We start from the raw sequence: 26,053 nt of genomic DNA, 5'->3' as shown, positions 1-26,053 counted from the left end.
CTCTCCCACTTCCCAGGAAAGTGCTCTTTGTACCAGACAACACATCTGTTGTCAGAACAGAGCTGTCAGGGGTGTCACACACAGGGCGTGCTGCCTACTATGGCAGTGTGCAAATCACTCTCTTGTCCCACCTTCCCCAGCCACGGCCCAGCACAGAGCAGGAGTTGCTCTCTCCAGGAAAAGTGATAAGGACCAACAGCAGGGGCTAACTGACTCAGCCCAGCCATGGGAGTATCTTCTCAGGCATGGGATGCACAAGTCAGAGCTGCAGTAACTGGTCTGAAAATGGGCCAGGTACCAACACCCAGAGTGATTTAATTTACTGCATTGCTTATGGATCCTCTAGCTAATCAGAAGACTGCACCTTCAAGCTTCCTGTTGTGGAAATCCTGGGAATTTGTAGAATAAAAGGGTCAGAAATGCCAAGATAGAAAAGGCAGGTCATAATCTAATCACATTTTTCTTCCTACTCATAGGAAGGCAAGCAAGAGAAAGTAACCACATGGAAGACAGAGTCAGTAAGTCAAATATTTTTATTGATGTCCTTTCTTATTTGTGACCATTGGTCATTAACTTTAATTGCACAGACCAAAATTAGTGATTGACTTTAATTTCCCTAAATTACAACTTGTATAGCTTTTGCATTTTTACCAAGGGAAGACAAAATCATGAGTAAGTCTCTACATGGAATCAAAGATAGGAAGCAAGTTCTTACTAATCCTCATGCAAGCTACTGATTATTGGAGACTGCGGTTGAGCATTATTTCAGGAAGAAGTTCACTCTTATGAGTCTGCTCATTTCAGACTGATTTATAGTCCTTTCACAACTGATGTGATTTTTGTCTATTAGATAATAATTACAGGCATATTAAGCAATATTAACATTATTAAACAATAATGATCAGCTGCCTGAATGTATACTATAGTAATGCAAAATCTGAGTAATACAAGGAACCTTACCTGGTAATTTCCCATTAGAGCATTTCTAAGCTTCTAGAATTTTTTGTCTTACAGGTCTAGAGATTTTAAACAGAATAAATCTAACATTCATATTTACAGGAAGATTTATGCCTAGCCCAAGAACTCCAGGGACACTTACACTTTCTATACCAACAAATTACTCCCATTTGGAAAAGGAGCTATTGCTTTATTGTGGCATTACCACAGAAGCTGCTTTCTAAGTGCACTGAATGCATTTTGTGCAATGAGTCTTGCAAGAAGCTAAAATGTATTGCTGCTGCTTTTCATGTCTTGCTCTTTTGCAAGCATACACTAAGCTGCAGACTTGGCTGCCACCAAATATGTATTTTATATGTGGACTATTACGACTAATAAAAGTAAAGTAAGTTATTCAATATGAATGACTGCTCCTCTCCCCCTTGATGTACATAAAACAAGCCACATATAATGTAAGAATAAACTCAGGTGACTTATAACTCTGTGGCACTCCTACAGTAACAGAGAGAAGAAAAAAGTTAAATGCTTCCACCAAAACAATTAACTTAAATAATCCTTTAAAAACAAATGAACTAAAAAACCTAGTCACAAATCCATTTTACTAACTTTTTTGCCTCCTGAAGGTTTCTCTTTACCAATTTTTTCCTAAAAAATAACTAGGCTTAAGGAATTTGCAGATAATTACCACAAGACACAACAGAGAACAAGTATCTTACTTATTTAAATATTTCCTTTTTTCCTGGAAGCAGAAGTCCCCTCCCTAAATCATAACTCTGTAATATCAGGGCTTCTACACAGGGAAACTTCAGCTTGCACCAAAGAAGGAAGAAATGAAAGCTTTACTTATGGCTTTCTATGCATCAGACTGGGACATCTACACACCCCAGCTCTCCCACATAAATCCATGAAAATCTCTTGGTGGATTATGAACTGAGTAAATACTTGTACTAGAGTAGATGGACTTTTTCTGTACATAAAAACAAACAAAAGGAAAATCATGTACATGTGAGGGAGGAATGGCCATACTGCTGTGCAAACCACTTTCCTAACCTACATTGTTAATGGTCCCAGCCTTAGGAGATCAGCAAGTTTCAACTGATACAAGGATTCCTACCAAAAACAATTGCACTAAACCAAAATCCTTACAGTAAAACAGAATTATAAAAATAATTTAAAGCATTAAGTTCCAGGTTATGTACAAGCATACAGTTTAAACATTTCTTTTTGTGATAGAAAACACCAGATAATAGATTGAAAAAAAAAACCAACAAAACCAAACCAAAAAAACCCCACACAAATTTTGCCTCAAAGATTTAATCAACAGGATTTGCAAAAGAGCATCAAGTGTTCTGAAATGATTTATGAGCTGCAAAAGTGATGCATGAGTCATTCAAAGTGTATCAGTTGTATTAAAATTTCAGTTATTGGTGTTTACTGATGGCAGGCTGAGAAAAAGAGTGAGAGAACAGACAACAGAGCAAATAAAAATATTGGTGAGGTCATAAGAGACATTGCTCAAACCTGTAGTTGAAAGGATTATGTACAGCAAGGAAAAAAGCTTTTCTCCTTTTTCAAAGAGATTGCACGTTGTCAAGGTCCACTTCCATCAGAGAAATGCATTAAAATAATTTTCAATCTATATTCTGTTTTCTGGCCCATTGAAAGTATTCAAAGACACAGGAAAGACTAGACTTCTGCCAAGCAGATTAAAGAAAACTGCATTCCTACATATTTTAACTATACACTTACACATCAAAATTCAAAGCAGAAGAATAATTCAATGCATATACTCAAGAAATACAGAATTATGAATTCTGATAAATCTGAGGGACACAAGACTATGAAAGGAGTGCCTGAACTTGATGAGGAGATCTGTGTAGGATGGTTTCTGGATCCTTGTATTCATTTGAAGGATCCATCACAGCTGCATATAACTCACTGTAAGCTCTGCAGACCAGTTCTGTTGACTGTTTTATTATCTGCTCTCTAAAAACCAAAACAAAATAACATAATTTGCAAATTGTAGGGAATATAACTGTACTACATACAAGGAATTAAAGATACACATTAAAAATAAGCATTAAAAAATTTTTAAAAAGGGCTTCTTTCTCTCATTGTATCTCAATAACCAAGACAGGAGCTTCATTATTTCTACAATCAAGCAGAAACTAATAGAAAGATTTTAATTTGCATACATCAGTTTCCCACCTGCACATGCCTGTATCTTTTAAAAGACTGATAAACTTGGTGATTTACCTTCTACCTCCAGTGGCTTCGCATTGTCCTTTGTAACTACACACTTTTTTTCATCTACTAGCAAATATATTCTATTCATCTTTATCTTTTGCTTTATCTTGACAGCAAGATTCCATTATGATTCCATAATCAGAGAAAAACTAGTGATAGTGGTCAGATATTTAAAACACAACCTTTTAGCAACAATGCCATGCAGTTCGTGTCCTGTTATTTTTCTGGAGATAAATGAGTAACAATGCACATAAGACTGAATGCTAAATTTAACTGTAAAGTTTAATATTTTTTACAGACAGCTTAATAACTTTATTTTACATTGCCCATTGAATCAGTTTACTTTAATCATCACGGTAATGGTGCTTACAGTAGCAGATGAATTTATATCTATTAGGAATAGCAGTTACAATTATTTTACAGCCAAACCCATGCAATGGGAACTCCAGCAGAAGCTAAGGAAACCAAGGTAACGACAAATCCAGATTCAGCCCTGCTGTAATATGCAGCAGAGAAAAAAGACAACAAAACTGCATCCACTAAAATCAGGGCTGAATTCACAGACTGCTGGGAATTGACAAGTTAAAGAAATTTCAAAGATGAAGTACAAAAATCTTTGCCTTTACAGGAAACATTAAGGAACAGAAGCTATGAGAAAGCAGATTAGAAGGACCAAGCCTGCATTTTATTCCGACAAACATTATCCTTTTTTTTTTTTTTATATACAGCATCAACTGCCAGTATTACTAGGTTATTAGAATACCTAAAAAAAAAAAAAGACTGTCCTTATAATAGCAAATCCAAACCCACTATTATAAGGGAAATATATTCAGAGTGTTCAGGTAAGACAACTGTGTCTGATCTCAGCCTGGGATCACTAAGGTACTGTAACATGACAATCCTTCGTGAAAGCATTGCACACTGAATTGGTGTAGAACCAGTGCAACAAATTAATAAATAAAAAAACTTTGTTAAAATATTCAGAGGACTGAACAGAATCACATGTGTTGTTCAATCAAATAATGTCAGTGTCATTAATCAGTACATTAGGATTTCAGTTGCCATAACAACATGATACATTTATTACTAACACAAATGGCAGCACTTGCTAAAAATAGTAATTCCAGTATTCAGTTTCTGTGATCCAACACGAATGAAAAGACCTTTTCAAGACCAACAACCATATGATTACATAGCTTAAGGCTTTTTAAATGAGTCAAGGAATTTGAAAGACAAGTGCATGCACTGGCAACGTTGGCAGGGATGTTTTTCACAGTTGCAAAGCTTAAATGATATTGCCAAAGAGCGTATAATACACTGGTCCCTTATCAAAGCATGTGGTCTGATTCTGAGAACCAAAGCCTCACAGGTTACAGGTGTCAGTTTTCTGATTTCAGGAAAAATGTCTTCAAAATTGAAAATTCCAACTACTATAGCCAGGGATTCAAGTTATAGTGTTTGTTAAATGTTTTGCTTCAATTTTGAGAAAATTAAGAATTTTCAAGGCTTATTCCCTATCAAAAATATTGACTATCAAGACAGTGATTCTACAAGCATCTCTGTAAATGTGTATTTTAATTTCAGAAGGATTGCTTGTGTTTAAAGCTAGTTGTTTGAAGGCTAATGGGGTAACTGATTTATTTATTTATTTTTCTTTCTGAGCAGAACCTGAACCTATAGCTCTGATTATAGCCGGTAAATAAACTTCTGCATGTTAGCTGAGTTGAAACACCAATAGCAATCATTCTCACACAAGGTTTCCCTCTTACCTCTGAACTGTCCACTGCTGCAAGATAGTATGAATTCAGCTTAAAATGTGCTGAGAGGTTTAAAAAGCTTATCAATGGGATAAGGTTAAGAGTGCCTACATAACCAATTAATCCTGATTCACCTGACAGAAGGATTGATTAACTCCAAGTAATTTCACTGTGCCAGAGTCTTTACGGTAGCACAGAATTTACCTCTTAAAATTACCTCTGTGTTAGCAATGAAAAGTTGAGGCTTTCAAAATACATTTACTGTCATTATGATTATGAATAGACCTACATTTAAAAAATATATATAAAGAGCTAAAATACAGTTTAATGTCCTGACACTGAGAAGCAGAAGCTGTGATGTTTCAATGACATTACTGGTCAAGTTACCCTGTTCGATCTGTACAGAGAATAGAGCTCTCCCACAAGAGGATCAGCTTGCCAGCTTTGGGAATGGTAAATCTGGCAGAGACTCCCAATGCCAGATGAAAAACACCAGCATTCCCTGTGCCCAGCCATGCTCCACCTGTATGGTGTGACACTGGAAGTCTTCGGATGAGGAGAACCTAAGCAATGCAGCATGAGAACCTGGCAGCTGGACTAGCTGATCATTTTAGGTCCCTTCGAAACAAACTGTTGTGTTCAATTCACAACAATAATTATTTTTCCCTCAACACATCATTTTTTAATTGCATGATGCTGTAATACAACCCCACTGAGGACAAACACTAGTAATGAAACTCCAAATACTGTTGCATTATGTAAAATGGGATGTACTTGTCTCAGTTTCTGGTATATTCAGTTACCTGCATTCTTCACAAGAGTGGTAAAAATAATGTCAAGGAAAGTTTTTGATCAGTGCAACATATATTTCTCTGAGTTTAAGTACCACAGAAAGTCTTCATGTGGTTCACATTTAATTGGAAAGAAATTCGTGGCACTTTCCCTACCCTTAGGGTTCAGCTATATTCAAAACACAAGGTAAGAGATAAATAATGAAGTTCTTACTTCCATACTTCAAAGAAGAAATCTCTAAAAAAAAAATACATTAGGTGAAAAGTAAAATAATCTCAGCAAAATATTCAATGAGACAGAATGCCAATATTCTACAGCAGAAGACAACTAAGGTGAAAATTCTAGAACTGACAAAGCAGTGGGGATAAAAGAAATCTTGGGAGAATTATATATTTCACCTGTCTTTGGAAAGATTACAAAATAGTTCTAAACCAATTTACAACAAAGTTGACAAAAAAACTGCTGACACAGCAGAACATGTTCAAAATAGATTAATGATATTCATTTTGACGGTGTCTCTTAAATCAAGAGTAGCTACTTCAGAAAGTTACAGAATTAGATGCTCCTCGCTGCTTGTTCAAAAAGAGGAGAGTCAGAACAAAATAGAATTGTGATCTGAAGGACAATGCAAATATCATCACAGCTGATGATTTGAATTCTCATCATGATTCACTAAAACCTAATCAAATTCATCTTTGTGATCATCATTCAGGCATAATAGAAATTCGGAGGCAAGGTACTTACTTCACAGTGGCACTGAGAAGGAAATTCAGCTGAGACATTACCAGACTATCTGGAGCAGACAGATAGCGATCAAACTGAGCCTGCGAGAAGAGAATATGAGATCAACATATTAACACCTTGCTATTACAAGAAAATAGGTAAAACCACAATTTCTGAAAACATCTCTGATTACATTAAAATATAGAACTTAATTATCCAAAACCAATTATTGACTTCAGCACCTCTGCCACCAAAATTTTGCTTCTGACCATGAGGAATATGAGTGGAGGGCAAATAATGAGAATCCAGCTTCTATAATTATCCATCCAAGCTTCCTATGCAGCTGGTGCAGGTACTTATACATCACTGAAGATCACACCGAGTCTATTCAATGCAGAGGGAATACAAGACAGCTTCAGAACTATCTAGTAGCTACTCTGTCCAAATTAGACATATTGCTTGATTCTTTTTGCATGTTTCTTTTTACTTTTTGGCAGGGAGTCACTGGTTATGCTTGGAAAAACAAAGAGCAAATCACCTACTTCAGGCATCTTGAACTGCTTCTAAGCCTTCTTCTCTTTCTCACAGAATATAGTGATGAGAAGAACAGTGCTTTGATTCTAAGAAAAAACATTACTCCTGTCTTCAACAGTCAATCAGAAAAACCGTGGCTGCCCTGTTCCTGGCAGTGTTCATGGCCAGGCTGGTTGGAACAAGACAGTCATTAAGGTCCGTTCCAACCCCAACCGTTCTGTGACTGTGTGGTCAAATGGGGATGAAACCAGAAGAAAGCACAAGGAATATTGAACACATATTACACTAAGAAGCATTTTAATTAGATAGTGAGAGGAAAAGTTCTTATCAGGAATGTCATCAAACATTGAACAGATTATCCAAAAAACCTGTATAACCTGCATCCTTGGAATTGCTCACTAAGACAAGGCCTTAAGTTTATCTAACGATGGCAACGTTCCTGCTCATTCATTCACTGAATGAAAATTCTCAAGATGGTAAAATCCTAAAATCCCCATCCACCCATCATTTAAAACATAGGCAAAAATGTGTAATGAAGTCACAGTTCTTACAAGTTAATTTTTGGGGGTTTTCTGTCCTTGTTTGGAAAGCAAGGGAGCTTTTGCTGAGAGGAGTATGGACTCAACAAACACTGCATTTGCAAGCATGTATTAACAATTTAGAAGGCTGGGACCTGGAAAACTTTCAAGCATAAATGGGAGCCAGTTCATCTGCCTTCCAGTACTTCCCCCTGGTTTAAATCCTGAGAAACCAATTGATTAGGCTGATAGATGGGATTTATGTGGGTTTGATTCCAGCATACTTGGTTCCATTCTGGTTAAAGTTTGTTTACAGAAGATGTTAAGTAATGAACAAAATAAAACAGCTGGATTCTTCTCTTAACTATTCAAGGGAAATGATTATGTACCACTATAGATAACAGTGTTATATATGTATAATTTAAAGAGAAGGTCCCCAAGCTTCAGCCTTTAAATTAGTTGTTAGCCTACAAGACCACAGTAAAGAAGATAACTTAAACGCAAAATTCCTAAGTTTTAATAAGAATGCATGCTGATCTGAGTATACCACTGAGTGCTCTGTGCCAGAGATCTGTTCATCCAACCAGCTTGGGAATTGCTGGTTTAAATCCTGAACAGAAAAAATGGGCCACACTACCATAACTGGGATGCATTCAACATACAATTTTTTAAAAAAACCTTTTAAAATCCCCTTTTTCTTTTCCATGGGTGTCTATACACACTGCTGTATGAGCAGGCCTTTCTAAACTTTTAGAATAAAGCTAAACTTGGCTAAGTAAGAAGAGTGAGAGATTATACATTATTGCCTACTGAACTGTGATATTGCTATCTCTATGCAAAATACCCTTCACACACTCTAAGAAAAAATATCAGCTGATAATTTGCTTTAAAATATATTGCAGCTTTCAACTTAAAAAACCCATATCTGTGACATACGCCCAGAATCTAACTTCTGAGTAAAGCTGAACTATTTGCATAAAATCAAAGCCTTAGGACTAAGATTATAAATTATAGCAGAACCTATATTTCAAAGCACAGAGGCAAAAAAAAGAAACTTTGGTGATTAAAACTAATTAGAGCTAAGTATTTGCTTTTAGCAATTTAAGATGACTCGTGGGACAGCATTCTTGTAAGTAAAGATCTCCTTCTCAAGACTAAGAAAATAGTATTCTATTACTACCCCTTCAGAAATAATTTATGTATTTATTACTTCGAGTAGTCAAATTACTGCAAATGAAGAATGTATTCTCAGACATGTAATTCAGCTATTCTTAAAGAGTAGGATTGATTAGATGAATATCTTCTACTACAGATGAGTATCTTCTAATCACATAATTAACAGCATTCTTTACCATGTCACTGCATCACCACCGTAATATGAAAGTTATAAATGCTTACCATTGCAACCTTCAGGGACACGGAATCCATACTTGACAAATTTGAAAGAGGACCCTAAGAATCAGTAATCAAACAGGGGGATAAAAAAAGGTCATACTACCATACAGAAAAAGATAAACAATAAAGTCTACAAGCGTTTCGGTAGTTAATTTTTATTTGGTCCTGCTATAGGATCAAAAATGCTTGGAAACTATCACCATTTCAGTACTGAAATCCTGCTAGCAGCTCATTTGTATAATGAGGGACCAGTCCCTTAAATTAAAAGATGAAAATATGGAATTCTTAATGTGTCCTTTCAAATCCTTTTTTTCCTTCTTCACCATTAAATAAAGCAAAAAATAGCCTTCCACAAGGTCTGGAATAAAAACTGAACTGCAAACTGGTTACATCCCCTTGGTAATCTGGACTTAAGAGACAACAAGTTTGCTCTGTCTATCTGTTCTTGGACCATGAAGAATTCAGACCTGCTTCCCAGTAAACCTCCTGTGCTGGTACGGCAGTACAATGCACAAATACTACTTAGCCCCTAGCAAATCCTGCGACAACACCCCCTCTATAGCCAGGCAGCTGTACAGGTAGAAATGAAAAGTCCTACATCCTATTAGCAACCTGCCCGACTAAACTTGAAACTGGTTTTCAAATGGGAGATAGCGTCATGAATAGAAAACTAAGTTGAGCTATTAATCAGATTATTTATACATTTATTTATTCATCTTTATACATAAAAATCTGTTGAGTTTGGGCACTTTATGCAAAATTATTAGCTGAAGAAACAACATAAAGCTCTCCAACAGAGTTCTGCTTTCTCCAGAAAACAGTGTTTTTCACTTCTACAAAAGATCACAAAAGGACATAGGCACAGCTGAAGGGAAGAAGGGCTGTAATAACACCTACCACATTGCAACTGTGCTTCACAAGAAAGGGAGAGCGTGAGCTCTGAATTCCAGTTTTCAGCTCCTCTAAGAAATCTCAAGTTTTCACTTTGAAAATCTCACTGTCTTGGTACTAGAATAGCTACAGCAACAAATAAGGACGAAAGAAGAAACTATTTCAAACTACTACTCAACTCATCTGCCAGTTTTTCACGGAAGAAAAAAAAAGCAGCAATTACCAAACACATGCAGCTATCTACGGACTCCATGTGTGGTGCTACAGGAAGCAAAGAAAAAGCTGAATGCTGCTTACATACACAGCAGGTCTAGAATGTCCTAGGTGCCATGGGAGCGCTGGTATTCAGACCCAGAGTGCACCAGACAAGCGATACAGGAGTGCTGCACACCAACCCTGCTAGGCCTTCTGAACACAGTACAGGGAAAAGCTGTAGCTGCAAGGTGCTTCCGTCTAACAGTCCTGATCCCATGTGAAAAACCAGCATTACTGAACCTTTGCTTTCAGAGGAAGCTTAATTTGCAAAAACATTAGTGCCAAAATTCTACTAGTTGGCAAATGTGTGGTACTCCCCTAACACGTAAATTCTGTAAGCTCACCTGTTCCGGTTTGTGTTGCTGCAGAGCGTTATAAATGTAACTCAGACCAGCTCTCGTTAGCACGTAGGAAGCTTGCTCATTTATGAGTGTATCTAAATGAGCTTCAATCTAAAATGTTAAGCATAAGGTATTTATAAAGAGTGTGTGAGAATATTAAATGTAACAAGTTCTGAGGTTAAAAGGTCTAGATACACAAATAATAAGGAAAAAAAAAACCACCAAATAAGGAGAGTGATCAACAAACAAGGAAATACTATAAATACTTACAGCACAATTATTTTATCCATTTACATATTTCATATTACCAGGAACCAATAATAAAAATGCAGAGAATTCTTTCATGTCTGACTAATAAAAAACCCTATTTTTTTGCATTTGTATATACAACACCACCAAAAATGAAGATCATAGCCTTGATCTTCAAAATTCCTATATAATTTTATTTTCTTATAATTCTTTGAAAATATGTGATACAAATCATTCAACTCTTATTGAAATAACAATAACATGCCAGTTTTGCAACAAACAAGAAACAGCGTTTCATAAGAAAATTAAAACTGAAACTAAATCATACTCAGAGTTGAATATTAAATTCAGTACTGATAAACATGTATTTGAATAAAGTCAGCTGAAAGAACAACAGACAATGAAATTACAGTTATCCATTTTGTTTTAATTTTCTTCATATGAACAAAACTTGAAAGAGTATTTTATACTCTTAATATAATCTTTGCAGGAAAACCTAATCCCTAAATCCAGTCACAGCAGCAGCAATCATTTTTCAGTTTGAGCAGTCTCAGAAAGACATTTGGGTATATATGTATTATTACTTCATTTTTACAGATAACTACCCCACAATTTTTTTTTCCAACACTGAAGAAAAGGAAAAAATTATAATATAATAAAGTCTAGTAAAATGTAAGGTTCTTTTGTCTGATACTTAAAGAGTTCACCTTTTTACTTTCTAAAATTGTTCAGAAGAACACACTTTCCTTTCTAAATCAGAAGGGAAATCTCAATATTTCAATTTGGAGTTTTTAACTGTCTTACTGACTTCTTTTTCTACGAAAAACGTTTCTCCTATTAAATATGCCATTCTAACTCCACTTGAATAACCTACTTATGTATAATCTTAAAGATTTTTTTTCAGTCTGTTCCTGTATTTGTGAAATGTTTGAAGAAAGTAAATGGTATTAAATGTGTAAGCTTCAGCTCTACTGCTTTTCTGAAGAATAAATCAATTGCAACATTTACTGAGAAAGGAGCTTGGATAAAAGAAATTAGAAATACCCCAGACAGTTTGGTGAGGTTATCTGTTTGTTTGTTTCAGAGCTAAAAGGTACTAGAAATTCTGATTAGGAGTAGAAAGTGAAAAATGTCTTGCAGCCAATCCTTGCTGATCCCTTCAAGTAAGAATTTGCGACTTTTTTCAAGCCCCCCCAGCTTTAAAGGCTCTCCTGAGATATACTGCAGACATATTCATGTAGCAAAATATAAATGGGCAGTGGCCAAGATTTTATAAGTCAACAGTTTCTAAACTTTCCCTTCCAATTCAAAATTGTACCATGTATGAACTCCTAGAGAGGCAGAAAGCAGGACTGAAGCAGTAACTTCAGCTACACCATATTCTAGTACAAAATAGATGATGATCTAGTACTAGCTGTATGATGGAATAGAGTCAGCCATTTGACTGAGCTTTCAATTTCCATTTGCTTCTTCTCATACAGTTTGCAGATATATATTAGAATGATTAGGATAATGAAAATGTTCACCAGTCTGGGTTTATCTGCAATCAAACAAAACAAAACTAAATCTTTTAATCATTTTTTGTCTGTTTAAAATGAAAGATGCTATCTGCTCATGGTGTCTGATAAGAAGCCCTCTTATTCCATTTCCCTGATATTGATAATGTTGGCTTTGGGTTGATTTTAAGATAAATATGTTCACAACACAACTTATAGTGTGGAAAAATCAGTAATAAGTTAATTTTCTTTTGGAGCTGCTAAAGCTTACCTGAAACTGCAACATTTCTAGACGTTTATCAGTGAATTCAAAGAGAGCCAGAGTAGTCCTCATCATGTAAAGTGAATTTACCATGTAGGTTGCCATATCCGCTGTGCCCAAATTACTAGCAGACATAGTACACATCTGTAACAATGGATCTAGCACACAAGACAGAACCTAAAATAGTAAACACACAGAAAAGAGGGAGGGGAGGGAGGAAATCATGTCACACAAGGCTTCTAACCTCATTCTGTCTCTATCGCGTATTTATTCCCCAAAGCAGAATAAAGAGGAATGAGAGTTTCCAACTGTGAAAGCAGTTTTCTACTGGATTTGTCAGCAGGTGATCATCTACCACCCTGATGGGGAAAGTATAAAAACCTCAGAAGAACAGATTCCAGCCTAGCAGGAGGAAGAATAACCCAGATTAGATAATTGGTAATTGTGCAATCTTAAGGGTGTATTTACTTAATGGAGTAGTAATTGGATAACAGAATTTAGATACTGTGTTAAGAGTAGCACTCCATACTCAACTGTAATTATCCATTTTGTTAGTCACCCTGTTATGCACATTACAAAACTCTGGTTTGACAGAGAGCTCCAAAATGGGACCAGACAAAAAGAATAATGTTCCATCTACCTTTTGTGCACTGAAACTAACTTACACATTCTTTTTTTTTCCCCCTCTCCCTCCTCTTCACACACATAAAGCAGTCAAACATTCTTGTACCTGCACAAAGTCAGCCTGACGGGCATCCAGTGGAATAACAGATGAATCATGAGATGCCAGAACCTCCCGTAGCAAGTTAAGTGTCTGATTTAGAGCAGAGCTTGGGCCAAGATCAGGAGGAGGAAGCTCAACCTGAAAAATAAGATTATCTGTTTGTGGGGACTTTTATTAATCTCATTTACAGCAAATACCATCCAGTCTGCTAGAACAAAGGCAATCAGCTAATAACAAAATTACATATAGGGACACAGAGAAGAACTTCAATTTGACACTGGACAAATCTAGTACATTTCAGACAATAACTGCCTGCAACTTTCAGCATAACCATTTCATTCAGTGACAAACAAGCATCACTGAATTCCTCCTTTCATTCAGACTAGGCCTATTTTACCATTTGGAGAAACCTAAACACTACTGGTTTCGCCAGTGAGAAAAACCACATTTAATAGATTAGGTGCCAAAGAGTTGTTGGCACCTTGTTGGCACCACTGAGTTCACTTTGAGCAGGACCTCTTTCAAACAGAATCTGGTGCAGGCAGATCTCTGGGAGATGAGTGCAGCGCTGCAGCTGTTCTTGGCAACACTGCACAGCTCCTGTGATGCTGAGTATGAGAGCTGCAGTCACAAATGCAGCAGTCTCCATCCCCAGCAAGCTTGCACCTTAAATTGCCAGTACACAAATGAAGTGCACACAAACTAACTCAAGTACACCTATAGGAATTGCAACGAGACTGCACAAACTGAAACGCAGGCTTATGCCAAAGATGAGCAGGTAATGCAGATGTTTAAAAAACAAAGAAGGAAAGTTTGTGTATATTAGAGAAAAAAAAATACACTTTCCAAGTCAAATGATGAAAATTGGACTCTTGAAATGGACTGAAATTCTGTGCTATTTTAAACTCAGGCTCACATGCTTTAGCCCTTTCTTTGTAACAGGCAAATACTCATTAATCACTTAATAAAACATTTATAGAAAATCTAGCACCTCTTTTTCCCAACACACATTTCTTAGGTTCTGCTCCAAAAACAGTTGCATCTTTTTATCTCCAGTGCTGCTTCAAACTGGCTTCCTGCTGCCTCCAAACCCCCACTACAACCACATTTCCTTCTGCCAACAATCCACTTCCCACCTTCCTCTCTCCTGCACATTCAAGGGCAAACATAGATGTGGCTGGATTATGTGGGAGTAAGAAGACCCTCAGCAATCCACAGTAAGTTAAGACTTAAAGGCATAAACTCTCCAAAAGGAGGTAGGAAGAAGTAAGTTTGGATGGGACTGGTCCGTATGTCTCAGTCAGGGTATCTAGCCACAGCAGAGCAATGCAGCACTTCTGCAGTACTCTTAAGACTCCAGCTCTAAAAAAAAGGCAGCAGCTGTGGATGGCTCCAAGTCATGGGCAACATGTTCCATACCTTCCCAAGGAGAAATAATGATGAATGGCACAGTAATACGGATATCAGAATCTTCAAGTTAAAAAAAAAAAAAAAAAAAAAAGTCCAAGGTGCAGAGGCTGGTGGCCAAAGAAACCAAGAAGGAGAGCACAGCAGACATCTTCAGAGCAGAACATTACAGAGCCTTCTGGAAATGAATCTATACCTGATGAACATGCCAGCAAAGAAAGAAAAAACAAACTCTCTCTTTGAAACCAGGCAGAACTTTCACACTTTGTGCTTTGAAACATTTGAGATACCATACATGTTCCTACACTGTTACCAAGACAGATTTAACAAAAATTTTTTTCATCCTTCTGAGCATAAAATGTTCCTCTATTCTCACTTTCCAAAAGAGAGTATATTGAACTCAAGGAATTAATGGAAAACTAAATCTAATAAGTTCAGAGAACAGTTGTTCAGCCCAAGTGGTCTTGAAAACATGAAACAAATATTCTAGCAATAAAGTAACAGTAATTCAAAAAGAGGCACTTACTCAGTGCTGACCAGTAGTAAAGTTTACTGAAATTTACAGCACTGAATTATTTTCTTCTTGTTTCTTCTTGTTATTACTAGGGGTATTGTGTGTCCTGAACACACCATTCTCAGACTTGAACTGGACCATGTTCAGTGACATTTTGGCATTTGGCACTGAGACTAGAGTTTGATGGAGTTTTCACTTCCAACACACACATAGATCATGGCAACTATAATTTCAGGCTGCTTTGCAAAGAATTTTTGTCTCCTGACATAGCTGGTGCTCAGAAGCTCTTAAAATAGCTTCATCTTTTACTTGCCTGTTCCTTTACAGTCCACTGTCTTCTAGGTAAGAGCAAAGAACAATATAATGGAAGAAGAAAATATGGCAAGGAAAAAATATTTAGGTCACTAGATTGTATTTGGGTTACCCTGAAATTCCTGACTATTGAAATAGAGACAAAATTATCAGTAAATGGAAGGAGAATCAAAGTAGTGCTATGTTAATTTTGAAAATTCTAACTTTTAACACATGAATACAAAGTGAGGGCTTTTTGTCAAAATTAAAAAAGAAAATTTAAAAACAGACATTTCAAATTTATAGAGGAACTTATGGACTCCAACCCTTGAGTAATAATCACTATTCTAATTAAAAAAAACCTGATGCCCTCGATGTTTTACATGCACTAAGAGATCATTATAATTGATCCTATTTCCAGAAAAATAGGTTTCAAATACATGCTGAGTTCTGCTTTTGAAGTACCTCTTTCAGTTGCAAGCTAGACAGCATCTAACTAAAACATGATTAGGGAGGTTCTGCAGCAGTGAGTTCAACTGCATTAAAACGTACTCTAACATAGTATTAAGTCTCTATCAGTTCAGTCATACAGAAATGATGCCGAACAGCTCTTCAGCCTTTCAAAAAAACCAAGAAATTATCCATTTTTAAAATTCAATATACAAAACTGAAAGGAATTCTGAAATGGGTCATAAAAGTTGTACATAAGCATTAGTACAAAAATTTGTATATTCTTTTCTGCATATTAATTAGTGGGGAACACATACCAAGCCAGTTACCTTCCTCCAAACATATAATCCAGAGCAGGTTTCTCTGTCTGTGAGAGCAAGTAGCTCAAAGGATGTCTAATAAAATTTTATATACAGCAAAGGAAAATACAGAAAAAAAGAAAAGGCAACATCAACAGTCAATAAGTGTGCATGTATGTTGTTTCCTTTTCTCATTTACAGAAAAAGTTACATTTTAAAAAGGGGCAAATTTTCTTCTGAAGATACTGCACAGTCAATCACAATTTTATATACTATGCTGCTTTAACATTAGAAAGTTAACAATGCTCATTAAGGGAATGGAATAACTCCTACACAAGGAGAGGCTGTGTTCTGCCTGGAGAAGGCTCAGGGGGGATGTTATAAATGTATATAAATATGTGAAGTGAGGGACAAAGATGGAGACAGACTCTTCTCAGTGGCGTCCAGTAACAGGTCAAGAGGCAATGGGTACAGATAAAGATGCAGGAAAACAATTTTTTGTTGTGAGGTTAGTCAAGCACTGGAGATACCTGCACAGTGTTTTGGAGTCTATCCTTTGTGATAATAAGACTTCAGCTAGAGCAAGTCCTGGGCAATCAGCTCTGGCTGACACTGTGTCATGAGCAAGATGGTTGGACTAGATGGTTTCTAGTTTCCTGCTGAACTCATCCATTCTTTAATTCTGTGATACTACTACCAAATAAAACAAGATGGTAATTTAAAACACAGAACTCCACAGAGAAAGCTCTACTTACAGGTAACAAATGGGAAGTTTAAATACAGCTTCTTAAAAACCCCCACTGGCAGGAGCTGGATCCAAAAGCACTACAGAGTGGAACCTTGTAAAAATGTTACAAATTTTTCATGCTGTCAGTTAACACTGAGCAGCATCAACTGCCGAGTCCATTCTCCTTGGCTGACACAATATTCATCAGCACTCCAAGAAATCTGAGTGCATGTCTTATCAGAGAAGGTGAGTTAAGATTTTCTGGTCCTATTAGGATCCTACAGTGGTCAACAAAGTAGAATGCCTAATGGCATGCTTGTCTTTTCAGCTATCAAATTGGTCTTGGAAGAAAAGACAACTAATTTTGCTTTGTTCTCATGGATCCATTTAAAAGCACAATAGCATTCAGATCACAACAACAATAATCTATCTTATTCAATCTGCCCCACATCTGATTTCCCAGAAACCTAATAGGTTTCGTTCTGGCAGGAATCAAATTATGAAGGACAAGTTTACAATTATTCCCATGCAACATTTTAATCTCTCTCTCACTGACAAACTTAAAAGAGAATGCAATCACAACATTTAATTAGCATACATCTACTCTAAAAGGAACAGCATTAAGGAATAATAATCCCAAAACCTAATTTGGGATACTCTACTAATAGTCTTCTAACAGCTCAGACAGCAGACGACTGGAGTTTGGCACAGTCCTTCTCTAGTGCCCTTATGATAACTCTCATTCCATTTTATTAAATGTTTGCAATTATTCTTTCCTTTAATAATTGTTCTGGAACACTAATGAAACCAGAGGAAGGATATGTGGACTTGAAAATTCCCACTCTCCTAATTTGACAGGTGGTGCAATCAAACATGCTGACATTGGTTGGTCTAACACACTTGCTAAAATGCCTCACCAATGGATTCATTACAATAAACAAGTCCCATATTGAGAGGACTGAAAGAGCAATCCATCCACTCCAGTCTACTAGGTACTCTGAACTTTATTCCCAGTTTCATTGGAACAGTTTCTGTTGTTCTGACAATTATATTCATTCACTATTTTCTCCTGGATCTACAACCATCTAAAATGGTCATCTGTAACAGGCTATTCTTAGATCCAGACAATGAATAACACAAGCAGAATCCTGAACTCCTATATATTTGATTTATAACCACAGAGTGGAAAGAAACATGGAAATGGATACGTAAGGATTTTAATAATAATTTTGATCCACTCTACTAGCACGGTTGGTAGACCGTGGCTGGGTCCAAAAAACCTAAAAAGCAACAAATACAAACATTTTCTTCAGCATAAGGACACCAATACGAGCCAAAAAACATTCTGGTTCAGCCAAAAACCAGAAAAGGTCAATTGCTACCAGAGCTAGAAAGCACCAGCAAGAATGCCCAAACCTGGCTCTGAAGAGTAAGAGCCACGAAGGCAAAGGAGAGACAGCGTCTGCATTAAGAGCTGATGCACCAAACCTTCAGTGACACAAGAGGTGGCTGGTGATGCACAGCTTGTGTAGGATGTCAACATCGAGCTCGACAGCAGCCTGAGAATCTCAAAGTCGTGAACAGCATTTTAAACCCTAAAAACAAAGTGGCTTTGCAACAACTCTGTCACCAAGCTTGGTGACAGGTTTCAAGAAGTGCTGGAACCAAAGAGACTCTCTTGTGTACTGCACTTCTTTGATAACAATGGACCTGCTTTCCAGCAGTCTGCTGAGTATTTGTCACATGGATTTCAGCTCAAACAGAGCTACCTGAGAAGCCTGAATGAGAACACCATAAAAAAAAGGTTTCTCAGAACAAAGAGTTTGAAGTTGAGAGTTGCTGAGTATTTTATTTTCAGATTCCAACCAGGATGCTTGAGATTTTCTTATGTAATGAAAAAAGTTCACAGCAAAGTGCTTCTGGGCAACCCAGTAAGTATTCTGAAGTAACCAGGGATTTCCCTCTATCATTTACAATGATGGCTTGACAACCAAGAGGGAGAATCCTGATCTTAAGACTGCCTAAAAGCTTCCATACACCTCCACACTAGTGACACTCCTTATGTAATATGGGACTCTTCTCAAAAATAGATATGAAGAGGAAGCTATTTTCTTGTCCTAGAAAGAACAGCCTGAAGTCTCACTTTCCCACTGTGCTTCAGAAATTAAATCCCGGGCAGATTGAAGGCAATACTCAACTCAGGATAATCAATAATCGAGGGAATTAAGTTGTCTGTGGTGATGAGGACATCAAATTACCATCCTGTCATTTGTCTGCATCCTAAGGACAGGATCTTGAGGAGTTAGCATATTTAATGAAACCTGCTTTGTCTAAAAAATATTCCCAACTAGTTACACTTTAGTGAGAGATTTGCTCTAAATCACAGTTTGGTCTATCAACTACTAGATATAACGTAGATACCAAAAAAGCAAATTATCAGCAACTACAGATGATACCGAGGAACTACTATTGTTAAAATTGTCTACCTGATAGGCCATTCACCACTTTCCAATAATCTAAACAGAAGAGGCACTTAAACCTACAGAAATAGAAGTATTTTTACTTCAGAACATCACATTTGCATTTTAATGTATTTCCAAAATTATTCAAATTGTCTTAAGAATCATATTTTAATCAAAGTATTGGACAATTGTTATTCTTCAAAGCAGGCTTATCAATGCATTAAGATGCATAATCTAAATTAAAGTAAGAAAGCACAATTTCCAGATTGTTCAAGTGAAAAGTAATTTAATAATTTTCCCAGTGAATATTCTCTAGCAGCACAACGGGGACTGCAATGAAGCCTTTGCAATTGTCTGTGTAAGCACAAAAGGTCTCTTTTACAGGGGTTTAATCTTCTCTGAAAAAAAAAAAAAAAATCAGGAAGCAATTGCATACATAGCTGACAGAAAGCTGGAAAAGGCCTGGGATGTGAAGAAAATCCTACTAATACACACAATTTTGGTCTGAACAAGCATTTAAAAAAAGCATGGTAAAAAGCAATCTTCAGTTTCCTCAAAATGTAAAGGCATTCTGACATTGACTATTAAATTTACAAAGACAAATGAAAAGGCATAAAACCTGCTTATCTGTACACTAACAGAAAAAACCCCTAAGTAACGAGAGAATTAAATCTACGATAAAAGAAATGTCTTTATCACATGGAACCTAATGTTTCTCTGAGTGTAATCAGCCTATAAATTTTGTATTTTTTATGAAGTAAAACTAATTTCAGTCATGAAGAGATAAGCCATCGTTCTATCAATTCAGTAGTCCACTCACAAAGGGTAATGATATAAGGTGCTATCTAGAACCCAGTTAACTCTAACACATTAGAAGAGTAAGATTTCTTCTCAGACACAGAGTTACCTCATTGTTAACTCCTGAAGCAGATTAATAAATAATTGCGGAAGCCTTTGTTGCCCATATATCTAACAATCCTCTAAATCTCTTTAGGCTTTTGACCGCAATTATATTCTGAGGAAAGATCTTCATCGGGCACATAGGCAATGTAATATTGTCAACATTTCAGAGTTAATTTATAAATGTGTTTCTGAGAAAGAGCAATATTATGATCTTCTCCTATTACATGGTAAGCTTGGTATGCCATTCATTACTTGTAATAAAACACCACTGAAGGTGGGAGTGCAATCACTGCCTTCATTTGAGGCCAGTAAAAGCAAATTTGACTACTTTATAAAATAATGACAGCATCTAGCACCAGTTACATCCACACTGGGGGCTGAGGGAAGGGGAACTAAGAGGGCAAAGAGGGCTACACAACCTTCCCACAGTGACAATATAAAGAACACACACTATGGAGTAGGGGATCATAATTCCTTTATCATTCTTCTTCTGAATTCTACACATTTCCAAACAGAAAACAGTGTATCACCCAAAACAAAACCTCAAAGAGTGCAAGTTACGCAAGTAGGAAAATCATGCTGGATCCTAATTGAGTATAGTTGTAATACCCAACAGGGATAAGTAAATAAAGAAGAGATGAATACAGAGATGTTTTCAAGCCAAGAAAATTTCTTTCCTTTAGCACTTTTTTAGTAAAGAGCAGTCATACATTTTTGCTAAGGTCCATCACTGATTTCTTTTCATATATGGAAAATTTACACAGATATTTTAATTTAGCTGACATATTAGGAAATAAAATGTTTTTGGAAAATTCATGTTGTCCTTGTCCATTGCATGTTTTAGGAACTCAGCTTCAGCTGATCCTTGAAGAAGCACTAATAGCAAGGGAACAATTATCAACATGATACTGCATTCAAATGGAAATACCCGACAGCAACAGTGCATTAAATGGACTTTAGCAGTATGGACTGTGGGGGGTAGCAGCTAAAGAGTAACCCAAAGAATGAATGAAACCACTGAAAGGAGTCACAGGGATATCTGGGAGAGAAGAGGAGGAACAGCTGATGCTTTGAGAAAGTCATTCCCCAGCCCCTGCAGAAAGACAGGAAATTAGGACCAGATAGACTGTGCTGAATGAAAAAACTCATTTGGAACCACAGAACAATACTGACAAAACTCAGAAAACTGAGTGAGTCAGTAAATTACAAGAATAGTTTTTGGAAAATGAAGTATTTTTTCCATTTTTTTGTAGGTTAAATGATTTAGAAATGCATTTACAAATGTTACAGCAGTGGTCATGTGGAAAAACTATTTTTATAATAGATAGAAAAGCCCAAATTTTGTTTTTACTTAGCTTATAATTTTGGGATATACCTTGCAACTTCAGAAAAGGAATGATGCACAATTAACTACTGATCTGACAATGCATTAATACAAATTATACAACTCAATTGCCTGATTTCGCTCTGTTGCACTTAAGAAAATTTCCTACTTTTGTTGCTTCTCAAACATTTTAAAAATATGTAAACTGTTCTGCAAAAGAATATTGCTAACCGCAGGACTTTAGCCACGTATCTACAAAACCTCTACTATTATTGGAATTAAAATATAAACAGCAAGTTTGTAATGTAGTTCTACAATTAAAACACTGAAAATACAAGACTTCAACTTTAGGAAAAGCTGTCATATAAAACAGCTATTTACCTAGTAATCTTACTAGACAAAGGGGAAATGCAAAGATGTTTTGAAACATGAAAGCTGTACAATTTTGAAACAAACCTTGTCCATTAGTTTACTTGCATGAAGACTCAGGCTATTAAAGAATATTTTCTTGCTCAACAAATGCATTTCTTCAATTGTTGTCAACAGCGTGGCTGCACTGTTTCCTACAATACCACTGAAAAAGAATTAAGATTATTAATGTATCTAAAGGAGGGACAACACAACAGTCAGATACTTAAATATCACTTTAAAAAAGATTATTTTTGAAGTTGAAAATTTAGAACAAATAATTGCAGGGAACAGTTCATAATGGCTGAGAGATAAGCATCATCAATTATGTCATTAAGCAAATATTAAATACAGGCTATCAAATTTGCACAAACTTTTTTGTAGAGTACTAAAATTCACTGGATTTTTGCTTTCCTATGCAATAAATCTACTTCTGTTATCAAAAACAAATGACGTAACAAAAAGGGTTAACAATATTCTAAGACACTGCCTGTTAGGGATAGCATTACCTCTCTCCTTTCTTTACTGGGATGCTAGGCATCTCCAAAAATGTAAGAATTCATGCCTTGCTATTCTGAGTGTTAAACTATCACACTTAGCACAGAAACCACATAACCCTTAAATGGCACTACAGGACAATGCTCCGCTCACAGATATATGCTCCCTTTCGCTATAGGAACTGCACTTTTAAGCTACAAACTGGCAGTGGAAATTCATCAGGTCATAATAGGATTAAAACTCTATCTCGAATTTCAGACTGTAATCTTGTGTTTAATAGATCATTTCTCAAAATGCTTTGTGCTCTCATTAGTGAGGTACCCTCCTTACGCAGAGGAAATCATTCAGCTGGTAGAAGGTACTTCAGAGGTCCTTAAGCATTGTGTCATTAACAAGACAGAAACCAAGGCAGATAAGACTAAGACCTTCCATTTTAACATCACATTTTCAATTGCACCAAGCTTTATAACCATGGGGAAACACTAACTTTGGAGACAAAAAACAACACCAGAATCTTCCAGGATATTTTGACAAAAGAATTAAGAATAGGTCTTACATGTGTTCTAAAATAGACCTGCCATCACAATTGAGGATTTTAAATAAGTTGGGAGGTGCCCAAGAACCACTTATCCCAGTCTGCCCAACATCTGACGTATTTTCAGACAGAGAAGCTCAACTAGTAATATTAATGTTTCAAATTATCAGAAGTTTAGTCCAGGGCTGTGGAGGAAGCTTTTTCTCCTACTGCTGTTTCTAATCAACGTGAACTACAGCATATGCCACGGCATATAAATTATATATAAATTATATATAAATTATATATAAATTATATATAAATTATATATAAATTATATATAAATTATATATAAATTATATATAAATTAGCAGCTCTGGCTTTTCTCCAGTTTCTGTATTCCTGGTGGCATCTGGAAGGTTGGAAGGTGATCAGCTCATCTTCAACAGTGAGATAAGGAAGTGCATAATTAGGGAAAAAACATTATCAAAAAGTTATCAAAACACAATTGTTTAAACTAAACAAAAAAAAGGAAAGAAAAAAAACCTGAAGAAATTTAATTTAATAAGATTTTCTCAAAGGGGACTTTGTCATATTAAATATTGTGTAGAGTTTTTCTGTACACTATTTGAATCTACACAGAACAACAGAGAAATAGTTATTGTGGCAAATTAATGCTATATCCCAAAGCAGTTTTGATATGAACTGAGGAATGGCAATGGGTAAATAGTTTCTGCTTGATATCACGTGTTTCTTCTTGATGTTATAGTGCAGGGCAACAATTAAGCAACAAAAGAACTCTTCCTAGCAGATTTATTCTTACATATACAATTAGGGAAAAAAGGCATTTTTAACATATTTTGTAACTTTGCATACCTGATTGTATGGTGGTAGAACTTGAGCAAATTAGAAATCTTGTACAGTAAAACTGCTCCTGGCTCAGCAACAATCACCTGCTCAATTCTAACCTGCAGCATGAACAAATACAAACATCCTTCAGGTCATAAATTCTGAAAGCCAGCTTTCTATGACTTTATATGGAATACATCTCTGATTTTTGAAAGATAAATTAAACCAGAAATACAATTCAAAAGAGAATATCCAGTTAACTTTAATGTTCGGCTTGAACTGAAATGTTTCTGGGCTGCCAAGCATCTGGGCAGAAAACATAAAGATATATGCATTCTTAAGAAAAAGAAAAGAAAAAGATAAACCCAAAAAGCCTTCCAAAAATCCTACAGATTTCTGCTGTTATTGGAAATCTAAAAATAATGAGATCATTTGATGGATTAATACCAGCATACACTGGAATCTTCCCCAGCATTGAAGAGCAAGAACTGCTGCAATGTTGCAGAATCACTTAACTACAGCAGTAGCTTTCCAGCATAATGCAGAAATTCATTATTAGGTATTTTGCCTAAGAACAAATTTCACCTGGAAGAATAAATTCTTCCCTTAAAGGAGAGCATATATATCTCCTCCCAGTATTTAGTTAGATCTATTTAAAACTAATAACCAGCTATGTTGACTGTTTATCTCAACCAGGAGATACTGGCAACACAACAAAATGGTGCTGAGCATCTTTACAGTTGACAGCTGATGTCTCCATGGTACAGTCTCAATCCAGTCATAAAAAGCTGCCCCAGGGTCAATCTTTGTGCACTTATAAAGCAGAATAGATAGTGACTTATCACTGCACTGCTCTCCCACCTGCTGGAATGTGAAAGGGCTACACACAAATCAACACCCACCACCTACTCTCCCAAGTTATTTGCTGTTCAATGGAACACATTGTGCTGCAGTCCTTTATTCTAAGAGCCAGCTGCAGGGAGAACCAACTAAGATTATGTTTCCTCACTCCTTTCAGTTTGCATCTAATTCACAGACGAAAACCAAATAATATTTTTTAACTCTTATTTGCATTACTTAATGGATGAAGTTTATTTCCACACGCAGTTGAACTTTGCTCTTCAATGTGTTTGTATATACAAAGGTCTATATTTATATATATGCCTCCTGTGTTATCTAAAATGTCCTGTGGGCATGAATACTGAGTTTATTCAAGTCATACAACAAAAGAGAATAGGGTAGGCAGGGAGAAAAAAAAATTGACAAAAAATGGGAATAGCTAAAAGTAAGGAAAATAATTAAAAACTGAAAAAGAACAGGCCAAAGGAGAGAAAAAACACCAAGATTTTAGGGTCATGAGAGAAAAATAAGAATTAAAAATATAAAGTTGAAAAGAAGAACCGCTGCTTCCCATACAGAAGTCTTCACTGCACTGGAGAACCAAAGTTTGCAAGTGATGCAACCTGACCTGTTAGGCAAAGCTCTGGACTTAGAGGTCTTGCTATTTTTTAGTCTTGTACATCCTGCTGTTAGCTGACCATAAAAGACAAGCATGAACCTGCAGTCCACAAAGGGCATCAAAAACATTTTGTTTTGAACTCATCTTAAATGTTACGGAAAAGATGAGGAGTTTAATTTAAATGTTAAAATTCTCCTACCTCTCGTCTGAAATGAGAGGCCTGTGGTAAGATCTACCACAAGGGAGTATTCAAGAGTCACTTAAATGCCTAAAAAACCAACTATCAGTAAGAAATGTGGGCAATTTAGACTGCATGTAAGCATAACCCTTTTATAATGTATTGTAGAAAAGACTCCTCCAAACTGAATCCGTTATTGTTGTTCCTCTGAACATGGTGGCTTGCAATTATCTAATTAACTATTCTGCATTGTATGAAGACTCCTCTGCTTGGGAGTTTCTCAGGGGGGATTTTTTCTACCTTTTTTTTTTTTTTTTTTCCCCTGGGGAAACAATAAGTGTTTCATACTTTTTATTGGAAAGTCTAGACTGGCAGTGAAATAATGTAAGTTGCATTCTATCAAGATACAGAATACAATGGGGAGTCTTCAATTGTTCATTTAAGGTTTTTTAAAAATTTTTACTAGCACAGCAACTAACAACAGTATTTCAAGAGATATTTCTAAAGAGACTAGCAGCATGTAAGTAAATAAAAGTAATAAATAAAATAAAAATAAATAAAAGTAATAAAGTAAATCAAAATGAAGGATACTCTGTACTTAACTATAAAAATCTCAAGCACTCAGATCA

The 26,053-nt window shown here is 36.1% G+C and overlaps 1 protein-coding gene across 2 annotated transcripts in view; it reads right to left on the bottom strand.

The window, feature by feature from the left end:
• Positions 1 to 515: 515 nt before the first annotated feature.
• COG6 (component of oligomeric golgi complex 6) overlaps positions 516 to 26,053 on the bottom strand; it is a 56,686-nt gene continuing 31,148 nt past the window's right edge. For both annotated transcript variants that reach the window (XM_040055393.1, XM_040055394.2), the window contains exons 12-19: positions 23,815 to 23,906; positions 21,975 to 22,092; positions 13,148 to 13,279; positions 12,427 to 12,594; positions 10,414 to 10,521; positions 8,927 to 8,980; positions 6,498 to 6,577; positions 516 to 2,943 (exon numbers count right to left, since the gene is read on the bottom strand). In XM_040055393.1, the coding sequence (XP_039911327.1) occupies positions 2,796 to 2,943; positions 6,498 to 6,577; positions 8,927 to 8,980; positions 10,414 to 10,521; positions 12,427 to 12,594; positions 13,148 to 13,279; positions 21,975 to 22,092; positions 23,815 to 23,906 (900 nt within the window). In that variant the 3' untranslated portion in view covers positions 516 to 2,795. The remainder of the gene's footprint in view (positions 2,944 to 6,497; positions 6,578 to 8,926; positions 8,981 to 10,413; positions 10,522 to 12,426; positions 12,595 to 13,147; positions 13,280 to 21,974; positions 22,093 to 23,814; positions 23,907 to 26,053) is intronic.

This window comes from Hirundo rustica, chromosome 2, assembly GCF_015227805.2.
Source record: "Hirundo rustica isolate bHirRus1 chromosome 2, bHirRus1.pri.v3, whole genome shotgun sequence".
Lineage (NCBI taxonomy): Eukaryota > Metazoa > Chordata > Aves > Passeriformes > Hirundinidae > Hirundo > Hirundo rustica.
This window is presented reverse-complemented; position numbering and strand designations above follow the sequence as displayed.